General features: G+C 39.6%; 2 protein-coding genes across 15 annotated transcripts in view; one reads left to right on the top strand and one right to left on the bottom strand.

Annotated features, from left to right (window-relative positions):
- prkag2b (protein kinase, AMP-activated, gamma 2 non-catalytic subunit b) overlaps window positions 1-19438 on the top strand; it is a 105522-nt gene extending 86084 nt beyond the window's left edge. For 4 of the 14 annotated variants that reach the window (XR_015478296.1, XR_015478297.1, XR_015478301.1 and 1 more), the window contains 9 exons: window positions 7164-7222; window positions 9002-9047; window positions 9220-9274; window positions 9363-9489; window positions 13397-13562; window positions 13713-13750; window positions 15015-15161; window positions 16419-16646; window positions 18934-19413. Coding sequence is in view for 7 of the 14 variants with exons in the window: in XM_087240536.1 (XP_087096662.1) it covers window positions 7164-7222; window positions 9002-9047; window positions 9220-9274; window positions 9363-9489; window positions 13397-13562; window positions 13713-13750; window positions 15015-15161; window positions 16419-16535 (755 nt within the window). In the remaining 7 variants the exon portion in view is untranslated. Of the gene's footprint in view, window positions 1-7163; window positions 7223-9001; window positions 9048-9219; window positions 9275-9362; window positions 9490-13396; window positions 13563-13712; window positions 13751-14996; window positions 15162-16418; window positions 17104-18933 lie in introns of those variants that run through there. The other 10 variants (XM_087240536.1, XM_087240539.1, XM_087240542.1 and 7 more) reach the window with 8 other exon arrangements.
- Window positions 1-24226, bottom strand: part of LOC147846232 (uncharacterized) — an 849179-nt gene that overhangs the window by 469642 nt on the left and 355311 nt on the right. The gene's annotated exons all lie outside the window — the stretch shown is intronic.

A 24226-nucleotide genomic window follows, 5' to 3' on the forward strand; every position in this document is an offset into this window, starting at 1 on the left:
GGGTATGAGGCGATCCCGTCAGTGGAGCGCGCTATCGCGGTCAATCTTTGTCCGCGCGGCGCCTCTACGTGGCGGGGTTTGCCCCGCCTCCCGTCCAAAGCCTGTAGGTTGTCTGCCTCCCTCGGAGCCAGAGCTTATAAGGCTGCGGGCCAGGCTGCTTCTGCTTTGCACGCGATGGCCACCTACCAGCGCTACCAAGCGCAGGCGCTGGCCGAGCTGCACGAGGGCGGGTCCAACCCAAGCTTATTACATGAGCTGCGCACCGCGACCGACTATGCTCTTCGGACTACTAAGTCCGCCGCGTGTGCGCTGGGGAGGACGATGTCCACACTTGTGGTTCAGGAACGCCACCTCTGGCTAAACCTGGCCGATATGCGCGACGTTGACAAAGTTCGCTTTCTTGACTCGCCCATATCCCAGGCTGGCCTGTTCGGCGACACCGTCGGTGAATTCACCCAGGAATTCAAGGCGGTGAAAGAGCAGTCGGATGCGATGGGCTATGTCATCTATCGGCGTGGCCGTAAGCCCGCTCCGCCCGCCGAGCCATCCACCTCCGCTGTTCCTCGCCGAGGGCGCCCGCCAACGAGTGCTGCCCCGCCCCCGCCTGCGCCTCCGGCCAAGCGGGCGCGGCGTTCACCTCGAAAGCAGGCAGCCCCTCCTGCCCAGGGCGCCGTTAAGTCCGGTAAACGGACCGCGAAGCGTCCCTGAGACAGGCCATCCGGAGAAGAGGAAACTTGCTCTTTCCCCGCTGGAGGGCGGGGCCCCGATTACAACGGTACTTTTCAGTGCCACCAAAACATCAGTAAAAGAGCACTTTTCCCCTTCCCCGGATGTGACTGCACGAGTTCTGCCAGTCCGGGACGCGCTGCCTTCCGGCTCGCAGACTCTACGTGCTTCGCCAGTGGCTCACGAGCGCTGGGGGGACGGTCTCCCTTCCCTCAGCCCTCCAGCCCCCTCTCCGGAGTCAGGGTGCGGAGCCAGAGCGAATCGCTCTCCTCCAGCTTTTCCGCGGGACCCTCGTGCTTCCCGGATCAGCACACCCACTCCGCGCTGCCCCACCGCTGGTACGTCAGCGATTGTAGCGATGACTCCATTAGCGAGGGCTCTGCCTGCCTGGTTAGCGCGGGCCAGCCCCTCGCGGTGGCTCATACGCACAATCAGACTCGGTTACGCGATTCAGTTCGCGAAACGGCCCCCCAAGTTTACGGGCGTGTATTTCTCCAGGGTCAACCCCCTGTCCGCCCCTGTCTTGCGAGAGGAGATTGCTGCCCTCCTGGCGAAGGGTGCAATCGAGCCGGTTCCTCCAGCCGAGATGGAGAGTGGGTTTTACAGCCCATACTTCATCGTACCCAAAAAGAGCGGTGGGTCACGGCCAATCCTAGATCTGCGCGTTTTGAACCGCTGTCTGCACAAGCTGCCGTTCAGAATGCTCACGCAGAGGCGCATTCTCCAATGCGTTCGTCCTCGGGATTGGTTTGCAGCCATAGACCTGAAGGACGCGTATTTCCATGTCTCCATTCTTCCACGCCACCGCCAATTTCTGCGGTTTGCGTTCGAGGGTCGAGCGTGGCAGTACAAGGTCCTCCCCTTCGGGCTCTCTCTGTCTCCGCGGGTCTTCACCAAACTCGCGGAGGGTGCCCTAGCGCCCCTTCGGCTCGCGGGCATTCGCATACTCAATTATCTCGACGACTGGCTGATTTTAGCCCACTCGCGGGAGCAATTGATTATGCACAGGGACGAGGTGCTTCGGCATCTCCGCCTACTGGGGCTTCAGGTCAACCGAGAAAAGAGCAAACTCGCCCCCGTGCAGAGGATTTCTTTTCTCGGGATGGAGCTGGACTCGATCACCATGGTAGCGCACCTCTCCGAGGAACGCGCTCGCCTGTTGCTGAACTGTCTGAGGGAGCTCGACAGCAAACTAGTGGTCCCACTGAAGTTCTTTCAGAGGCTCCTGGGGCATATGGCATCCGCAGCCGCCGTCACGCCGCTCGGGTTGCTCCATATGAGACCACTTCAGCACTGGCTTCACGATCGGGTCCCCAGACGCGCATGGCACGCGGGCACACACCGGGTCTCGGTTACTGCGCTGTGTCGCCGCGCCCTCAGCCCTTGGAACGACCCCTCGTTCCTACAGGCCGGTGTGCCTCTAGGACAGGCGTCCAGCCATGTTGTTGTTTCAACAGACGCTTCCAACACGGGTTGGGGGCCGTGTGTCGCGGGCATGCGGCTGCGGGCCTCTGGAAGGGTGCCCAGCTGCATTGGCATATCAATCGCCTAGAGCTGTTGGCAGTGTTCCTCGCTCTCCACCGCTTTTTACCGGTGCTGGAGCAGCAACACGTGCTGGTCAGGACGGACAGTACGGCGGCGGCGGCGTATATCAACCGCATGGGGGGTATGCGCTCTCGCCGCATGTCTCAGCTCGCCCGCCGTCTGCTCCTCTGGAGTCACCCGCGGCTGAAATCGCTGCGCGCCATTCACGTCCCAGGCACGCTCAATCGTGCAGCCGATGCGCTCTCACGACAGCTGTTACGCCCTGGAGAATGGAGACTCCACCCCGAGTCTGTTCAGCTGATATGGGCGCGATTCGGGGAGGCCCAGATCGATCTGTTTGCTTCCCCCGAGAACGCTCACTGCCAGTTGTTTTTTTCCCTGACCGAGGGCTCTCTCGGCACGGATGCACTGGCCCACAGCTGGCCTCGGGGCATGCGCAAGTATGCGTTTCCCCCAGTGAGCCTGCTCGCGCAGTTTCTGTGCAAGGTCAGGGAGGACGAGGAACAGGTTCTGCTAGTTGCGCCCCTTTGGCCCAACCGGACCTGGATATCAGAGCTCTCACTCCTCGCGACGGCCCTCCCCTGGCGGATCCCTTTGAGAGAGGACCTACTCTCTCAGGGACAGGGCACCATCTGGCACCCTCGCCCCGATCTTTGGAACCTCCACGTGTGGTCCCTAGACGCGAGGAAGACTTAGGTAACCTACCGACTGCGGTGGTTAATACCATCACTCAGGCTAGAGCCCCCTCCACGAGGCGCGCCTACGCCCTGAAGTGGAGTCTATTCACTGAATGGTGCATCTCTCGCAGAGAAGACCCCCGAAATTGCCAGATTAGTGTTGTGCTCTCTTTCCTTCAAGAGAAGTTGGACAGCAGGCTGTCGCCCTCCACTCTCAAGGTTTACGTGGCCGCCATCTCCGCTTATCATAGCGCGGTAGCTGGCGGCACCGTGGGAAAGCATAACCTGGTCATCCAGTTCCTTAGGGGTGCTAGGCGAATTAATCCATCTCGCCCCCCTCTCATGCCCTCTTGGGATCTCGCCCTCGTTCTCACGAGTCTGCGATCCGATCCCTTTGAGCCACTCGAATCAGTATCTCTAAGATTTCTGTCCCTGAAGACAGCTCTGCTGGTTGCGTTGGCCTCCATCAAGAGGGTCGGGGACCTGGAGGCATTTTCGGTCAGTGACTCGTGCCTGGAATTCGGGCCGGATTACTCTCACGTTATCCTGAGACCCCGCCCCGGTTATGTGCCCAAGGTTCCTACCACCCCCTTTAGAGATCAGGTAGTGAACCTGCAAGCGCTGCCCCCGGAGGAGGCAGACCCAGCCCTTTCTTTACTTTGTCCAGTTCGCGCTCTGCGCATTTATGTGGACCGTACTCAGAATTTTAGATCATCTGAGCAGCTCTTTGTCTGTTATGGCGGTCGGCAGCAGGGAAGTGCCGTATCGAAACAAAGATTATCCCACTGGATTGTGGATGCCATTTCACTCGCTTATTCGAGTCGAGGTCAGCCGTGTCCCCCGGGAGTTCGTGCACACTCCACTCGGAGCGTTGCATCCTCTTGGGCGCGTGCACGCGGCGCCTCTCTAACAGACATCTGTAGAGCTGCGGGCTGGGCGACACCCAACACATTTGCAAGGTTTTACAATCTGCGAGTGGAGCCGGTTTCCTCAAGGGTATTAGGTAACCCTTTGGTGATTGAGGAGACAACTCGGTAGGGTGTTGAAACACGCTTGCTGCGCCATTCTCCCTAACACGGAGGTACGTGCGCCTTTTTTATCTGTCAGTAAAGTTCCCCGTCAGGTGAGCCCTGCAGATTCCTCCGTGGCCCCCAGCACTGACTCAGCGGAGGAGTCACTTGCTGGCCCACTACGTTGTAGGTCTGCCCGCTGGTCAGCCCGCGTTTTGGGTATAGGTGCCTGCTATGCGTGATCCCCACTAGGCGATCCCATATGCTTATTCCGCCACGGTTAAGTCCCCCCCCTGGGCGGACCCGTGTCTTCCCTCTCCGTTAACCACTCTTTGCTATGCGTACTCCCCCTTTTTAGGGCTAGTCCATAGGTAAATTCTGCCATCTATCCCCCCCTTGGGTAACGGATGGCCTCCGCAGCGTCCTCCCTATCGGGATTGCACGCTTCCCAACGTACTGTCGTATTTCCTAGAATTATCTAGATGCTCACGACTTCCCAAAAAATATATCTAAATCCGTAAAACTTCTGTTGAAGTAGGATAAATTAGGGCCAGGGACACGTTGGAGGACCGCGCCCCCCATGATGTGGGTGCGTCACGCTTGCTTGACTATCTCCTCATCGGGGGTGTTGGTAAGGTGCAGTCATTATGGCGCTTTCCATATTCTCCCATTCATGGCACTGAAGTTCCCCAACCGAAGGGGAACGTTCGAGGTTACAGAAGTAACCCTTCGTTCCCCGAGGAGGGGAACGGAAGTGCCATATTCCGTCGCCATAATGACTGTCCCTTAGCTGTTTGAAAGTCTCTTCAGCTTAAAAGGATGGCGTCTGCTGGCTTCAGGTGTGCTTATATGCTGAGATGATTGCAGATGTCGCACACCTGCGCAAGCTTACGCTGCCAATTAATTTCATTCATTGGCCCGTTCAATACTCTCCAGATAAGCGGCTTCTGATCCGAATCCTCCCATTCATGGCACTTCCGTTCCCCTCCTCGGGGAACGAAGGGTTACTTCTGTAACCTCGAACGTTATGCTTCTACTACAAGTTACACCCCCTTCATGTTACGTTCCTGTCTTGCAGTCCGTGTCACGTTACGGGTTGAAAACAGGAACAAAAACGGGGTGTAGGATCCAAGTGCAGATTTTAATAAAGGATCGTGCAGCAAACTGAAAAACAAGGTGTCCGGTGTTAAAAAATAACAAAGTAACAAATAAACAACAAAACAAGAAACTGCGATAAGAATCAGGAATGGGAACAAGGCTCAGGAAATAACAAACTCGATATACAAGACTTACTAGAATATGCAGACAGGAAAGACAAACGACGCAGTGACGAACAGTGGGTAAATCGTTGTATAAATAGTCCAGGAAATCAACAGGAACCAGGAACAGCTGTGAATGGCCAATCAGTGTAAGTGAACCGGGTGTAATGCACGTGGGATGTATGGACTTGTAGTTCTTGGGCGCTGTAGTTCACTCTCAGAGTTCGTTGAACTACAGCGCCCTCAGGTGGTTACTGACAGTTATGACAGTCCGCAGACAGACCAGACCCTACTTGATCTCGGAGCACTGTCGCAGTACATGTGACAGTGACATGGCGTCTGCACAGCATCAAATCGGGCAACATTTCTAACAGGCATGCACCACTTTAAGACAGATTTCGATCAGTCAGCGCAGTGATGCATGTAGTCAAACGCACCTATTAATTAGCTTATTCAGGTGTGTTTGATTAGGGTTGTATCTAAAATCATCATGTAACTAGCCATCCAGTGATGCATTTCCGAAAACCAACGTTGGTCAACTAAGGTCATAAGTTGCGTCGTTACAAACATAGTTCATTGATTTGGCATTTCCCCCGGGTGCTCCGGTTTCCTCCACAGACCAAAGACATGTGTTACCGGTGGGGATGCTAAATTGACCGTTAGTGTATGTGCGTGAAGGAGTGTGTGTGGATGTTTCCCAGTGATGGGTTGCAGCTGGAAGGGCCTCTGCTGCGTAAAACAAATGCTGGATAAGTTCAAGGCGGTTTATTCCGCTGTGGCGATCCCAGATTAATAAAGGGACTAAGTCTAAAAGAAAATGAATGAATGATAATAATAATAATAATCATCATCATCATTAAATTAAAATTATTATTAAAGTAGGATTTGTTACCACCGCATTTAAAGCATCATTATGGGCGTTTTACATTATAACTAATGTGGTTCAAACAATCGATCTGCGACAGAGAAACTACGTTGTTTGGGAAATGCACCCAGGTCTAAACTTGGCGACTCCTGCAATAAATCAATATAACATTTGCAATCATGTTCATGCATTGATATCTGGGAAAGCCATTTCAACTTGTGCAATATTACTTTATGACGTAATTTAAATTAAAAACACTTTTTTTACATTGATAGCTTGAATTATAGAGTCTTTCTAAACAATCAATACCTTTTTCTTTTTCCTTTGAAGTGCTATGAAATGTGGAAGTTTTTTTTTTTTTTTTTTTTTCAAAATTTGATGCAATCTCAACTGAAACATGAAGAGAGGGCAGGCTATACAGTTGCTCCTCCACTTTATAAAAAAACAGCCAATAGCATTTTGTTTTACCACAGCTCTGCAGTGAGACTGGTTGAGCTCAAGAGCATCAAATAAAAGGCTTTTGAGAAGCCTATTGAAGGGGGCAGGGGATGTCAGATTGCCACTTGTGTGACTTAAGTAAATCAATTGCAGTAGTTTGAAAAATTTGATAGATACACTTTTGAATATTTGTAAGGTATTGTAAAAATCTTGCTTGACCAAAAAACTTAGAAACGGTTTCCGTATTTTGGTAAAAACTACATTTTTTTTTATGGCAAGGTTGACAATTGCATGGAATAAATATATATTGTCCCATTTAGGCAACAAACCTACAAGCTTGGGATGATTCAATCTTTTCAACATAAATTTTGTCACTGTTTTGGAGCACACTGCATTTTAGACATCCTTGGCACTAATGTGCTAATACGAACATCTAAAAAAATTTTATTTTAATTTCACTGGACCATTAATCCTGAAATGTTCATGAGTAATAAATATATACAGGAAACTGATTTGTAGAACATGACAAATGGTGAATGATTTTGTGAATACCACAAAAAGCTGCTAGCAGTCTACCTATAGGCCTGGATATTGTTGAGCATACAAAGAGAATGTTTAAACCTGAATGTATGTTTTTTTATAGGAATGTTAACAATCACAGACTTCATCATAATTCTGCACAGATACTACAAATCACCACTTGTAAGTACCACTTGTAAGGGGGGGGGGATTCCCTTATTGTATTTATTACAAATAAATAAATAAGGGAAATAAAACATCCAGCCTTATAGGCTGGGGCCTTTTTGTGTATGGTGGCCCTTATGTTTCTCTTTTAAATGTAAGGCTGTTGCATAAAATAATAAAATTTTAATTTATAAGTGACTTTTCTTCGCTGCATCCTCCTTGATGTTTCAATAATGCATAATTATCTTTACACCATATTAAAGACACAGCAGACAGTAAAGGTTTTCAAGAGTTTTTGTCAAATTTAAAAGGTGTGTTTGTGCGTGTTTAGATACCTGTATGTGTGTGTGAGACCGAGGAAAAGTGCACTCCCTTCATACAGCTCTGTTGACGCCGAGCGGCTTTTTTCTTTTTGTTATTAATTTTGGAGATATTACACAATATGAATACAACAGAAAGGCATGAAACTTTATAAATTTTGTGTCCACTTTTGTAGGCTCAAAACAATAGTGTCATATCTTCATAAAATAGCCTAAGCTATATTGAAATAATTTAAAGAATTACAAATATCGGATATAATAAAATCCCATTAAATAGCCTAAATAAAGCAATATAAAACTAACAAAAGCTAAACCAATTTAGGTATATACAATAGCCTACATAAATCAAACCGTTTTAAAGCCATTTTAAACTTTTATTTTACAAAGGCCTCAAAGATTTTAGATATTTTCTTAAAACAATAATCACCGAAGAAGGTTTGAAATATTATTTATTAAGTATTTGGATACGATGATATTAATCAAATCATGCAAACATAGCATTTTTGGGTAAGTGAAAGCAGAAAGGTGATCTTTTTTTCTTTAGGCTAGGCTATCTTTTTTTCTTAAATACATGAAGAGCTTTATTAGTAGATAGCTGCTGAGCGCAAAGGAATATAGACTATATTATATTACTTGCTCTTATGTGCTGAAATACTTAACACTTTCCTTAAATATACTTAAATAAAGGGGGATCACCTTTTAACTCTCATAGTCTATAGGGAAAAAAATTATGTTTCAGGTCTCTCCAGAGCATTTGGGCTGAATGTTTGATGGCATCTTTCTAAACGAGGATGTTATAAAATACATTTTCTTTTTTTTTTCTTTTTTCTGTCTTTACTTATATAGAATTTTTGTGGTTTTATATTATGGATTGGTGCGCTCAATGCGATGGGTCCCTCCGTTAGTGACGAGACCACTCGATTTCGATGGCAACAGTCAGTTGGCGAGTAAATGAATATGATGAATGAGAACACACAGGCCTGTGCGTATAGACATATAATGTAATGCTGAACAGTATTGGGTCTGTTTGTTTCGGTTGTCTTTATTTGAATGGTTTCGTGATGATGTGATGGTGTGTTTTATCTGCCTGATTCCCGCTGAAGTGGGCAGGTTGTGTGACGTTTTGATTTGGGGGACGTTCTGGGGGCGGGGTTTGCGTGACGCGCTGCGAGCTATAGCCCGACAGTGGAAACACAACATTATTTCAGCCTCAATGCTCAACCTGCCGGGCGATTGGCCCGGCCTAGCCCGATTAAAGCCTGACTTGCACTGGCCCAACAGTGGAAATGCGGCTATTATCACAATCACCCAACCCTGGCTAGCAGTACTTTAAATGGAAAAGAGAAAAAAAATCTCAGCATGGACATACTCCTTAGATTGTAGTCCTTTCATATAAACTCTAAATGAATATTCAGCTACTAGGACGAATGTTTGTCTATTTCAACATTTCGAGTAATTTTTTTTATATATGCCTCAGGTGCAAATATATGCGCTGGAGGAGCATAAAATTGAGACTTGGAGAGGTAAATATGCTCTTATTTTCATTTGCAATTCACAGCAGAATGTCAAGCAATAAACATTTCTATAGATTTTTTGTTATTGACTGAAATTCACTGAAACGTTATTGCTAGCTTATAAATATGAATCTTTTGTACTTTCTTTATAAAAGGTTGACTTTTCTATTTATACCAACAGAAGTTTACTTGCAAGAAACATTTAAACCCTTAGTCAACATATCTCCAAATGCAAAGTGAGTCATTGTATCATTTCAGAATTTCCTGAGCTTGCAGAACTTTTGAAATGTTTGATTCCCTGTAACTCTTTGGGTTTTTCCCCAGTATATTCAATGCTGTTTACTCACTGATAAAAAATAAGATTCATCGTTTGCCAGTGATCGACCCGGTCACAGGAAATGCCTTGTATATCCTCACGCACAAGAGAATCCTGAAGTTTCTTCAGCTCTTTGTGAGTATATTGTGCCACTTTCTTTTAGCTTGCTGATCATTTTATGAAGAATATAATCGCATTTTATTCACACTTTATTTTGATTTTACCCCTGTAGATAGTCTGCTGACTAGGGTTGTTCAGATACTGATACTAGTATCAGAAATATTTTTTGCATTGTGATCGGCAAGTATTTGAAACCATATACCGGTCCAATATCATTTTTTGTATTAAGACATATGCCTGCTAGCTTTGCTTAACACTGCAAACCTAGATAAAGTTAGTACTATTTCATTTTTTTTTTTATTCAGAATTTAAAATTTTAAAGAGGTTATTTTTTATATTATTCATATTTATTTTTTATATTTCGTCATTTTTTGTACAGATTTTTATTAGTGAATAAATATGATTCATACTGTAAAACTTTTATTCATTCATTTTCGGCTTAGTCCCTTTATTAATCTGGGGTCGCCACCGTGGAGTGAACCACCAACTTATCCAGCATATGTTTTACTCAGCGGATGCCCTTTCAGCTGCAACCTTTCACTGGGAAATATCTATACACACTCATTTACACCCATGTCCTTTGGACAATTTAGCCTAACCAATTCACCTATATCACATGTCTTTGGACTCGGTCATGCAAACTCCACACAGAAATGCCAACTGACCCAACCAGGCCTCGAACCAGCGACCTTATTGCTGTGAGGCAATTGTGCTACCCACTGCGCCACCGTGCAGCCGACTGTAAATCTTAATAGACTTTTATCAGTTTATGGTGTTTGATTTGTGACTAAACTGGTTCCATTAAAGTGATGACTCGGTGGTCGACAGATCTATCTGCAGTCTTTATAAAACAATGGGTAAAAGACAAAATGTCAGAGTTAAGGGCAATCCAAAATCAGAGATCAATGCCAGGCAGGGGTCAGGGTAGGTAGCAAACAGTTGTAGTCGGTAAACAAAAGGGTCTGAAATTACAGGCAAGCACGGAAAAATGTTCCATAATGACAGCAAGGCAAATTAAGACTTTACAAAGTTCAGTGGGCAATGAGGAGAATAAAAAGGGCTGGGGACTTGGGTCTAGCCAGACCCAAAATCAGTTCTAGGTATGAGGGTTCTGGGGAATTGCATCCTAATGGAACCCAACTAGAATTTGGGCAGTAGCTCCCTCTGGTGGTGCGAGAGGGAAAGAGCAGGTGTATAATTTACAACAATATTATCACTTTTTAAATGTCTGATAATAAAATGTGTGATAATAAAAATTAATGGAGAAGTCTGCAGCACATCATAAATTCTGTCAATTTATACAGGGCTAGTAGTATACACAACTGTTTCTTCAATTACACACTTAACTATCATTTCAGTACTTGGTATTGCCAATACCCTGAGCACAGGTATCAGAACAAGTAGATACAAGTTCATATCTACATACTCTCATCAGGGTGCTGTAGTATATGTATGTATTTTAAATGTTCCTAAGCAATCATTACAATGTCTAAACATGTGGTCAGTAAAGTGTGATCAATATAGATTGTAAATATTCAATAGTGTATTAGTAGACATGCAACAAAAACCCTCGAGTTTTTAGTATACAACTAAGAGCTTTTTTAGTAGTCTATAGGTGTCTATAAGCAGCAACACAACATTTCAACAGATTTTAAACCATATATACTTATGTATTATATAATTAATATTAATTACACACTCATACACTCTCGTACACTACAGACAATTTAGCTTACCCAATTCACCTGTACCGCAATTCTTTGGACTGTGGCGGAAACTGGAGCACCTGTCCCAATGTCATGGAGGAGCAGCTGGGTGTTCTCGGTGTTCACCTCACCAGCACATTTGTTTCCTCCAGCGAAAAATGTAACTCTTAATGAACATTTCGCTATTTTTATTTCAAAATGAACTACCAATATTAAACACTTTACAGTTTGTGTGGCATTAACTATACCATACAGTCTTGTACAGAAAGGTTAAAAACAGTGACAGAACCACTTAGAGAATGTTCACATTTTAACTGTCACTGAGTCACTGACAGAGATAGAAACATCAAGTGTTGTCTAGTATTTAAAAAAATACTTCTTATTTTTATTTATAATTATCATTCAGATTGTAAAATAAGTGAATTAGGCTGTAAGTTTAAAAAGATGTATTTATATGTATGCCATTTAATTAGAAAATGGGCAGTTTATTTATTTAATACATGGAAACAAAAAATGCACTTGAGTACAGAAAGTGTTTTTTAACTCCAGGAAACAGGTGGGTTGAGTCTATTTGGCTTATTTAGAACTCAAATGGCTATGCCTGTTTATGCAATACAATGGAATACTAGTATACAACCCTACCACATTAAACAAACATTTTTAAGTGTATTACTATTAAATTACTTATTAATAAATGCAATATAAACATTATATGTAAATATCTATTTTTTTTTCTCCTCATAAGGAGCTGAGCCCCCCTAAAATGAAAATCCAAAAATTGCCCCTGGTCAGCAGACTATCTAAAGGAGGACCATCAAAATAACGTGTTACCCATATTCTGAAAAATAAAAAAAAATAAAAAAAATAAAAAAAATGGCAGCTGTTGTGACAAACTAGTCAAAAGGTACAGTGTTACAGCCTTTTAATTCTCTGGGTTTTGTTCGGAGATGTAACAAAGACTAAAGTTGTTGGTAAATATAATTGAATTAAAACTAAAATGAATAAATAAACAGAGAACACATTTCAATCCTCATCCCAGAGTGAAAAGTCTGCACAATGTTTAGAAAAAATAAAAAGCAGAATTTATTGAATAGAAATATAGGAACTTGAACAGAAACTGAAAGTCAAATTGAGTGAGTATAGCCTAAAACAAGCAAAAAGCAGCTAACCAAGTAGTAAACAAACTTACCTAAAGCAAAAATCAAACTTCGCTGAGCTTCTTTTCTCAACCATAACCAGGAGAAAAGGTATACAAAAGAAAATAAGGCAAGTGTCAAATTAAATACACAAAGTAATAACCACAGAGGAAGAAGGCACAATAATGTTATCATCTACACAGTGTTACAGTCTAACACAGCTTACACAACTGGAATTAAGAATTAATCCAACAACAACAAACAATATCACAAACCAACTATTACACATAAAAACTGGGGAGAAATGTTCCACAGCTCAGTAGCTTCAAAAGGCAACATTTATACCTATAGCACACAGTTTCAGTCAGGTGTAGGGATAATTTACAGTTTAAACCTAAAGAATGACTAATCTTTCAGATGAAAAAGAGCCAGAGTCAGTGTTATAATGTGTTATGAAAACCTAAGGTTGTATCTTTGTACACTAAGCTGTCTTATTAAACTAGTTCAAAACTGTTATAAACAGCATTCAGACTGCTTCCTACCAAACAAAGTCTATCTTGAATAAAAAGTAAAATCACTTTAAACAGAATTAGCACATATTAGTAATACCAAAGTCACTTTAGACAGTATTAACACATAGCAATACAAATAGGAAAACAATTGTACAGTTGTTTCAATCATCAAGCCCTTCAGTTCCACTCGAGGTCTCCGTGACCTCTGACCTGGTTTGGTGGCTCCTGAAACTAAAGTTACAAAGAGACAGGCAAATGCACAGAACATCGTTACATTAAACAATGTGTTAACTTTATTCATTATTCAAATAATCATATTAATAAAGTAATGAGAAAAGGGATAAATGTTGATCCATGAAGGGACGGATTGGAAGGCAGAAATCATTACAGGCTCATAATGATTAGCAGCTGGGAGCTAATTCACCTGAGAGCAGGGCAGAGAGAGAGAAACAGAGTGGAGCACAGCACAATATGCCTAAACATGAAATTATGATTTGGTCTGTAACATACAGAAATGTATTAAGAAACTCTGATCATCCTTGTGTGTCATGTGTGTGTGATTATGTAGGTGTGTGAGATGCCTAAACCAGCCTTCATGAAGCAGACCCTGGTGGAGCTGGGCATTGGCACATACAGCAACATTGCCTATATTCACCCAGATACGCCCATTATTAAAGCACTGGGCATGTTTGTGGAGAGGAGAGTATCTGCCCTGCCAGTTGTGGATGTTACTGGTAATTATTTAATTTATTTATTTATTTTTATTTTTTATAAATCGATGTACTGCAATTATTGTTCTGTTTAAGCCCTTTTAGGAAACCAGTTTTCATGTGCATTTCAAAATTAAATTCTTATATTTTCTTTCCATCTTTTTCTTCCCAAAGGAAAGGTTGTGGACATTTACTCCAAATTTGATGTCATTGTAAGTTATGTCTTTACTATAGTACTTAAAGTTACAGAGTTGGTTTAAAAAGAAAATATGTAAATAATCACACTTTTATTCTTAAGATCTTTTTAGCAGTTCAAAATATGCAATCTTCCTACCGATTAAACAAAATAGGGATTTCCAGCTGGATGCTTTTTGTTTTTGTTACAGTTTTTTTTTTTTTTTTTAAAGCACTGGGTTTTACTCCAAACTGATTTTTGTTTATTCACAGGGCTTTCTGTTTGTTTGTGAACTGCTTTGTAAAGTATTGTAAAGTTTGCTCTTTTTTTTTCTTTTTTTATATATATCAGGAAATAAAAAGTATAGTTCCAACTTTAATTAAACATTAATTAGAGATTAAACACATCTGATCATACTAATTGAGTCCTTCGGGCTTGTTTGAAATAGGAATGTGGCCCTCCAGGAACTGAGCTTGACACCATAGGTTTAGAAAATCGAAAGTAATTAAATTAATTAGGTGTCCATGAATAGAATGATCATCAACAGGAATTGATTATGCAAATAGCTGATCATCCAGCACATCTAATAATATCAAAAGGTTTTATCACCCCAAATGCTGCTTTGAATAGAATAAAATTATTTAAAAAGCCTTAATGGTGCTGTATAGGCATGTAAGTTTTTACTTTTCTAAAGCATAAAAATACCATATGTTTGCAGATATTTAAGAAATATGCTAGGTGAACAAATTTGTTTATCTGAAAAACAAAGCTAAAGTCAGATATTTTGCTTTGAAAATGTGCCTTACGTGCCAGAAAGTCTGACATTGTTTTGGTCATTTAACCCGCCCAATGCCAGTTTAGCCAATTATATTTCAGCACCCCGGTTGCCTTGGTGGAAAATCGCGTATTTCATTCAGTCAGTCAGGAAGGCTCTCAAAGTTGGCAAACCAAGGGTGTTACAGACTGTACCAAACAGCTAAGGCACTGCATTTTTTTAAATGGCAGTTTACATAAAGCCTAGTCAAATTTGGGCAGGTACGGGGTTAGGGACTTTTTTTTTTTTACATTTTAAAGGGGGTGTGAGCAAGAAAGTTTGAAACCCACTACTTTACAATAAGGTTGTACTTGTATTAGTTATTGTTAGTTAATCCATTAGTTGTATATTTATTTATCTTATCTGCAGCTGTTCAGACAACTGTTTAATGTTTCAAATTATTTATAAATCATTATGAGAGATGTATTGTTTTTGGTATGTTGCTATAGCACTGCTCTATGTTCATTAGTGTTGTGGGTGTGTATAGAACCTGGCTGCTGAGAAGACATACAATAACCTGGACATCACAGTGACTCAAGCTCTGCTGCATCGCTCGCAATACTTTGAAGGAGTTATGAAGTGTTACCGGCATGAGACATTAGAGACTATTGTGGACAGGATCGTCAAAGCTGAGGTAAGATTTACTCAATACACACATCACCAATAGTAGCATAAAAAAATGTTAACAAAGGGTCATATATGCTTTATCAGTATTGGGTTGTGGCTGGAAGGGCATCACCTGCTTAAAACATATGCTGGAATAGTTGGCAGTTTTGTCTGCTGTTGTGAACTCTGAAATGAAGACTAAGCTGTAGGAAAATTGCTGAAGGAAATGAAGGTCATAGGTAGCCACTTCTCATAAAGTGTAGGGGTGTAACCCCGGTGTCCTAGACAATTTCCCTCCAACGGCCCTTAACCATCAAGGCCTCTCAATTATCATCATGCTCTCTCTCTCCACTTCTATTTTCATGGATGTAAACTAAACCAATGGTCCCAACGTATTTCCTGTTTTACATTTTTAATTACAATTTTTGATTGAATTTTTGATTTACAATTAGATTGAATTGCCTCTTGTTACAGTTAAGAAATAGTTTGAGAACTAGCAGGACATGTTCATGGGCAAATGTCATGACCACATGGTCTAGCTAGTGTGTGGTAAGTGTACTTGCGCCATTGTCTAGTAGCTGCTGTCACATCATCTAAGTGGATGCTGCTCACTGGTGGTGGTATGGAGAGACCACCTCCTTCATGATTGTAAAGCGCTTTGGGTGTATGGTCATACATGATAAATGCGCTATATAAATACACACATTATATTACATTACATTACATTTTTGTATGTCACCTTGCCGGAAATTGAAATGAGAATAGGCTGCAACAATGTTGGAAAGAAAGAACTACAGTCAGGATAAACAATTCTTACTATTCATAATGGACCAGACACCTATGAGATTATTTTGCATTATATATAAAAAAATTAAGAACAACCAAAGTACTTTGTTAATTTAATGCGAAATACGTTTATTGTCATTTTTTTGTGTTTGTTTTTTTATATGACAATCACATATCACACAGAGACATCACAGTGAAGTAATCTTAAATAATTGTGGATTTATACACTAAAAAAACATGTTATTAGAGTTTCAAAAACAGACATTTTAGAAGAAAACAAAACTCAACACCAAGCTCAGATATTGTTATGAAATAGTTTTCAGTTTAGTTATTTGGACTATAGACTAAGTTAAAGAATGCATTTTCATATTCCATTGCACTGCTTTTCTTTTGTTGTGTTCTTTGTAAACATGGACATCATTGACTGTTGCTCTCCCACATCAACATTAGCTGTGTTCAGGTTAAATGACCTCTGAATGTGTTTGTGTAAACTATGCAGGTGCACAGACTGGTAGTCGTGGATGATAATTCCAGCATTGAGGGCATCATCTCCCTTTCTGACATTCTGCAGGCGCTGGTACTCACCCCCGCAGGTATAGACGCACAGAATTCCTAATCCAACCCTCCATTTCACTTTCAATCTCTCCTCTCCACTCTTCTTTGGATCCATTCTACTTTCTTTGGATATCTGCAACTCGAGTGTCTCTTTCAGACCCCCTGAGGCAAGGTACAACATTGACCAGATTCTAATGGCATTTTCATGATTGTGTTGCATGAACCTGGATGTACAGTAGTCAACATTCGAAGTAATTTAAAAATGTTGTCCTAGGACAAAAATAGGTGTGGTTCAATAGTTTTAAAAGAACTTTGATGAAAGATGATGATCCACTTCAAATGTTGATTACTGTAGGTGTGTATTCTAGCGTAATAGACATCATGATGACATCATAATGCCGTTTGTCTGATAATGATATTAGTTCACAGACAGCTCATATATGACTGGGCTGACTGACAGCAAAATTGAAAAATAAAATAATAAAAATTAACTCAATAATCATTTTATTAGAGTTTGGAAATCAGCATGTCTTTAATGTGTTTAAGCTACAAATGTTTCATGCAGGCAATTTTATTCTATCCTATCTATTATATGTTCTGATAAAAGTGAATAAAATCCACATAATGGCAAGTTGCATTCCTTCTTGTAAACTAATGCAAAACACAGCCATTTTACAGTAATATTTTTTTTAAATCATCTCTCAAACACTTAATAAAATTATCTTTAAAAAATTATAAAATAATATATATATATATATATATATATATATATATATATATATATATATATATATATATATATATATATATATATATATATATATATATATATATATATATATATAGTTCCTTTATTAATCTGGGGTCGCCACAGCAGAATGAACTGCCAACTTATCCAGCATGTTTTTACGCAGTGGATGCCCTTCCAGCCACAACCCATCTCTGGGAAACATCCACAAACACTCACTCAAACACTATAGACAATTTAGCCTATCCAATTCAACTGCACCGCATGTCTTTGGACTGTGGGGGAAACCGGAGCACCCAGAGGAAACCCACGTGAACGCAGGGAGAACATGCAAACTCCACACAGAAACGTCAACTGAGCCGAGGCTCAAACTACCGACCTTCTTGCTGTGAGGCAACAGCACTACCTACTCCGCCACTAACAAAGGCTAATCTAACAAAATCATTTATGATAATGATCCAAAATTAGTACACCTAAATTGAAATGTTAGAGAAAAATATTAAACAAAAATGTTAAAGAGCAAAATTTAACAGAAACAAAATATAATTTTAGATATAATTTTAAATATAATAATTTATATATAATTTTTAATTATAATAATAATTTAATTATAATAATAAATTATATATATATATATATATATATATATATATATATATATATATATATATATATATATATATATATATATTTTTTTTTTTTTTTTTGAAATTTTGTAGTTTGTAATTTTTTCCCAAAATTTGCATAAATTTAAATGTATGTTTGTAAAGATGTTTGGTGAATAAAATATTATTTTAATAAATATATCAGTTTAATAAATCTGTTTTGTTCAAATGCTCAAATACATTACCTTTAATCACAGATAAATGGATAAAAATATTCATTTTCAAAATGGGGTGTACTCAGTTATGCTGAGCACTGTAAATGTTTCATGAGTTCTTCCCTATTTCTTTAATAATTCTGTTACAGTTTGAATAGGATTTTTAATTATTATTGCTCTCTGATCACTGGCTCATGATATTTGACATATAATATGTAAAGAGTTTTCTCTGTGATTTTGTACCCTTGTTGCATAACATTGCCTTAAAGCAACAAAAAAAAATTTCGGGGTTGGGGTGGGGGGTCAAACCAAAAACAACTTTTAACAATAAAAAGTTCCCAAAACAACCAAACAATCATTTGGAATAATATTTGTCATGTACCATTAAAATATGTACAGTAGAGGGTTACAGTATCGAAATACGTTTACCAGCTCATGGTAAATTGTTACATCACTATCTCCAAATATGAGCTCCTATCATTATTATTATTATTATTATTATTATATTTTATTATTATTATTATTATTATTATTATTAGGTATGCATGTCAGGAAATGTATTATTATATTTTTTACAATACATTGTGCTGTAAATTATTTAATTGACTAGAATCAACAGTAATTAACCAAAAATATAGTTATTTTTAAATGGGTTTCCAGTAATTATTTAGGTAAAAATATAAATAGTTTATTTTTCATGCCACTATCTGTTTATGCTTTTAGGTTTTTAACGGAATTGTTCTGTTTAGTGATTAGTGTATGAACTTAAAACATTGTTCAAAACAGAGTTACATTGAGTTCAATATATGAGTGTTTTAGCTGTTTTAAGTGTGGTATACACAGATTTAGAGATTTCTGTTTTCTTAACTGTATTTCATATTTTCTTCACAGCAGGACACACAAGATGAGTGAGTGACAAGACAACATTTTGTAGATGAATGAAAAATCATCATCATAGATCATCATTCCTAGCCAGATTCAGAGAAGAGGACAACTGTAGGTGTTCTATATCCTGATATAAGGACTGAAGTTGTGGTGGATTGAACGAAAGCATTAGAATCTGCAGCTGAAGGAACTGATGTGATCACAAAGCTCACAATATTGGACATGTTTATGGTTGGCCAGTGGTGTTAATGTGTCGCTGTGCAAACTGTGCTGTGCTGATGGTTTAGAGCCCCTCACGTAATCAGGCACAGTGAGGAACCAGACACTGAATCTACTTTTAGTTAAGTGTCTGAACTTGTAAACTATCTTAACTGAGAATTGATTATAAAGCTTAGCAGAGACTCATATGGGTGTGTAGGTTGTGGAAAAGCAGGTTTTAGATTCTTGAGCGACAGGTAACAATTGGTTCAAAGGCATAAATGGTTTAAACAAAAGAAAACTTTTTCCTCACTATATGTATTTATTTATTTTTAAAATACTTATATAATATAATATAATATATTATAATATAATATAATATACACAAAAATACATCCATGTATTTTATACTATAAAAACTGTGGCTTATGTGGCCTGCCTTATTTCTTCCAAATGTCAAAAGACCCTGTTTAAGCATTTGTAATTATGAGGACACAAGACATGTCCTCATAAACCACTTCAATATAGTACAACTAGGTCATATCCATGTCATTATACAATTTTGTCTTAATAAGCCACATAAACAAGTACACACGCACACAGAGAGAGAGACTTATTTTTTTTTATCATTGTCAGAATGGTGTGGAATACATGTGCACCAGCTGTCTTGTGCACTAGAATAGTATGAATGTAAAAGCTTGCATTTGCAAAATTAGCCTACATTTTGCACCCTAGTGATATGCTGATACTGTCATATCCTGACAGTGACATGAGGTACTGTCAATGCAATATGACATGTAATGGGTTAAAAACTGAAAAATCATGTATGTTGTGAATGCATTTTTTATTACTGCCGTCAATGTAAGTTAGGGCTGTTAGGTCAAGATAGAAATATATGTACATTTTCACACAGAAATAACAAATGTTTTTATGTTGTTGAGCTAAATACATTTATATTGCAATAATATTTGTCTGAAAATTATTTTGCAAACCTCTCAATGTATATGACACAGTGTTGCTAAATGTGGTAGTTTTGTCTGCTCTATTGGAAAAAACAAGCATTTCCTTCTGTATGTACCATTGATTTGCCAGTGCATGGCAATATGTTCTGTTTTTAGCTGTGTGTGAAAACAATCCTTATCTACATGGTGCACTATATTGAGAATCAGACAATTTTGTAGTGATGTCAAAATTCTGAACATTATTTTGAATATATATATATATATATATATATATATATATATATATATATATATGAAGTCACAATTATTAGCCTACTTTGTTTTTTTGTTTTTTCTTTTCTATTTTCCCAAATGACGTTTAACAGAGCAAGGAAGTTTTCACAGTATGTCCTATAATATATATATATATATATATATATATATATATATATATATATATATATATATATATATATATATATATATATATATATATATATATATATATATATATTTTTTTTTTTTTTTTTCCTGGAGATATATATATAGGGGCGAGGCAGTGGCGCAGTAGGTAGTGCTGTCGCCTCACAGCAAGAAGATCGCTGGGTCGCTGGTTCGAATCTTGGCTCAGTTGGCGTTTCTATTTGGAGTTTGCATGTTCTCCCTGCCTTCGCGTGGGTTTTGTCTGGGTGCTCCGGTTTCCCCCACTGTCCAAAGACATGCGGAACAGGTGAATTGGGTAGGCTAAATTGTCCGTAGTGTATGAGTGTGTGTGTTAATGTGTGTGTGGATGTTTCCCAGAGATGGGTTGCGGCTGGAAGGGCAGCTGCTGCGTAGAAACTTGCTGGATAAGTTGGCGATTCATTCCGCTGTGGTGACCCCGGATTAATAAAGGGACTAAGCCGACAAGAAAATTAATGAATGAAATATATATATTCCACAATGGTACATTAAACCTTTTGTTTGTTTGTTTGTTTTTGTCTTTAAAGTTAATTATTTAAATTGATTCTTTTTGTAAAGGTATTACCACAGGGACAACTTTTGTACATTTTCTTTCTGTGTATGAATTTGCTCAAGGCTTTCCCAAATATTATGTAATTGTTTTAACGCTGTGTAAAAACAAGCATTTTCATAACATATGCTCCATGAGATATTAAACATTTCTACATGCAGTATTGCCTTAACAAATATGGGAATGTCATGTAGACATACAGTTTAAGTCAAAATTATTAGCCCCCTAGAATTATTCGCCCCCCTGCTTATTTTTCCCCAATTTCTGTTTAATAGAGGAAGATTTCTTCCACACATTTCTAAACATAATTATTTTAATAACTGATTTCTAATATCTGATTTATTTTGTCTTTGCCATGATGACAATGAAAATATTTTACTAGATATTTTTCAAGACATTTCTACACAGCTAAAATTGACATTTAAAGGCTTAACTAGGTTAATTAGGTTAACTAATCAGGTTAGGGTAATTAGGCAAGATATCGTTTAACGGTCTTGGAAAAAAAATTGCTTAAAAGCGGCTAATAAATTTTACCTTAAAATGGTGTTTAAAAAATTAAAAACTGCTTTAATTGTTGCCAAAAGAAAACAAATAAGACTTTTTCCTGAAGAAACAAAATATTATCAGACATACTTTAAAAATTTCCTTGCTCTGTTAAACATCATTGGGGAAATATTTAAAAATCAAATAAAAATAAAAGGGGGTGGGGGGAGCTAATAATTCTGACTTCCACTCTATATAAACTGCTCAAAAAATAAAGAGAACACTTGGAATGTTGTTAAAGTGTTCCTGGCGGGAAAAGCATTTGCTGAGCCAAACATATGTCGGAATAGTTGGCAGTTCATTTCACTATGGTGACCCCTGATAAACAAGGGACAAAGCCAATGGAAAATTAATAAATATACAGTATATAAAATCATTCATTAGTCACCAAATAAGTAACTTAGTCATTCATTCATTCTCTTTTCGGCTTAGTCCCTTTATTAATCAGGGATCGCCACGGTGGGATGAACCGTCAACTTATCCAGCATATGTTTTACACAGCGAATGCCCTTCCAGCCACAACCCAACACTGGAAAAGACCCATACACTTTTGCATTCACACATACACAACGGCCAATTTAGCTTGTTCAATTCACCTTACCGCATGTTTTGGATTGTGGGGGAAACTGGAGCAACCGGAGGAAACCCACGAGGAGACAGGGAGAAAATACAAACTCCATACAGAAATGGCAAATGACGCAGCCTGGGCTCGAACCAGCGACCTTCTTGCTGTGAGGCGATCGTGACACCCATAAGTAACTTTAAGTGATTTTAATAATTGTATATTTAATTCATGCTGTGAAGTTTGTTTTTATTTTTATTTTATTTAACTCAATTCTTTACAGTTGTAGGCTATTATTTTTAGTTGTTTTAATTATTTATTTTGTTACTTTTTTTACCTATTGTATATGTCCAATTGTTTTTTTGACAGTGAAACTGCTCTGAGAGAACAGATTGAGGTGGTTCGAGATCATTTGAGATTTTTTATAAATTCGTAACATACTGTAAGACCCCTTACAAATATTGCTTGGGGTATTCAATTCAATTCATCTTTATTTATATAGCGCTTTCACAACATGGATTGTGTCAATGCAGCTTAACATAGAACTTCTTATTGAAACTGTGTCAGTCCAGTTTTCAGAGATGAAGTTCAGTCTGGTTTATGTAACAGAACAAACAACACACCTGGGGTGTGCGTAAAATAAAGACTTTTTATTGAAATTAAAGTCCTCAAAGGTAGGCTGCCACACGCTGAACATCGGCCGGTGCGCAGCACTGAAGAGGTTTACGAAGGCTTGGAGAGAGAGGTGGATGCTCGCAGAGAAGGTGACAGATCAGGTGAGCTGGCGTGAGATGACAACTCGGCTGGGGAGGAGATCCATGGTTGACATTTGAGAGCTGGTAGTCGTCGGCCAGAGCAGAATACAGGTGAACTCCGGGAACAAATAACATGCACACAAGACAGGACTCAACTAGACTAGACAAACTACAAAAAACTGTATTAGTGATAGAAGCATGGTGGCAACTATAATGTGATCATTCAACACAGAGAGTAATAATCTGGCACTGAGACAGGGAACACAGAAGTTGTTATAGAGTCACTAATCAGCTACGAGTGAAGGCAGGTGCCACAGCAATGATTGCAAATAGAAAGGATCTACAGCTGAGAGGGGAGAAAAGCTTAAAAAAGTAAGATAATTAATTAAATCAAACCTGGCCCATGGCAGTTTAAATTTCATTGCTGAAAGTCCAAACACTGAAGAGCAAATTCATCGATGTGCAGCTCTACAAGTCTCAAATGAAGCAAGACAATGGTAAGGAACAAAACTTCATCAAAAAACCTACAGAGAAACCAGGCTCAATTGGGCACGACCATTGTTCTTCTCGCCAAGTTTCTTGTGCAGAGCTGCAGTCATGGCGTCAGAGGCTGAAGAACACTGGATGTTCAACACAGAACTGCAGGTGTGAATAGGTCACCAGGGTTTTTCAGGTTGCCCACAAGATCAATGCGGAAACTTGTCTGTCACTGGGGTCTTTCAGAAATCAGTCTCATATTCTCCACTCCTCCATGACCACCACAGCATACACTCCGAATACAGACGGATCCAGGATTATGGATACCTCTGTAAGTGCTCTGTGGTTGGCATGATCTCTTCACAGGTCTTAGATCACATCAATGGTGCTGCAATATCTTTAGAGGCCTCGGGATGAGTATCCCCAGGTGGAAATATCGAAAAAAGAAAATAATTAGCGTAGCTGCTGTTCATAGTGTATTTAAACAAGAGCTATTACATATCAATGCAAAAATTATGTGCTATAAATGAAAATAGTAGTTATGGTATGTCTAGTGCATAAGACAAGAGCAATACTCAAATACCTTAACTGGGTGGTAGAATAAATTGGGGTTAATGACTGTTTTGCATTTGGGCAGATTAAAACACTATAAAAGGTCTTCCATGGTTAATAAGGCATAACCGATAGCTTTTTTTAGTTAACATATTTTTGCCTTGTTGCTAATAGAGTAGAATTGTATCATTTAATTGTGCTATGTTACTTGCGCTTAGCAATAATATTACATGCTGTCTTCTGTGAACGTGTCTGTACC

The sequence above is a fragment of the Danio rerio genome, chromosome 2 (genome assembly GCF_052040795.2).
Source record: "Danio rerio strain M-AB ecotype USA chromosome 2, GRCz13ab, whole genome shotgun sequence".
NCBI classification, from domain to species: domain Eukaryota; kingdom Metazoa; phylum Chordata; class Actinopteri; order Cypriniformes; family Danionidae; genus Danio; species Danio rerio.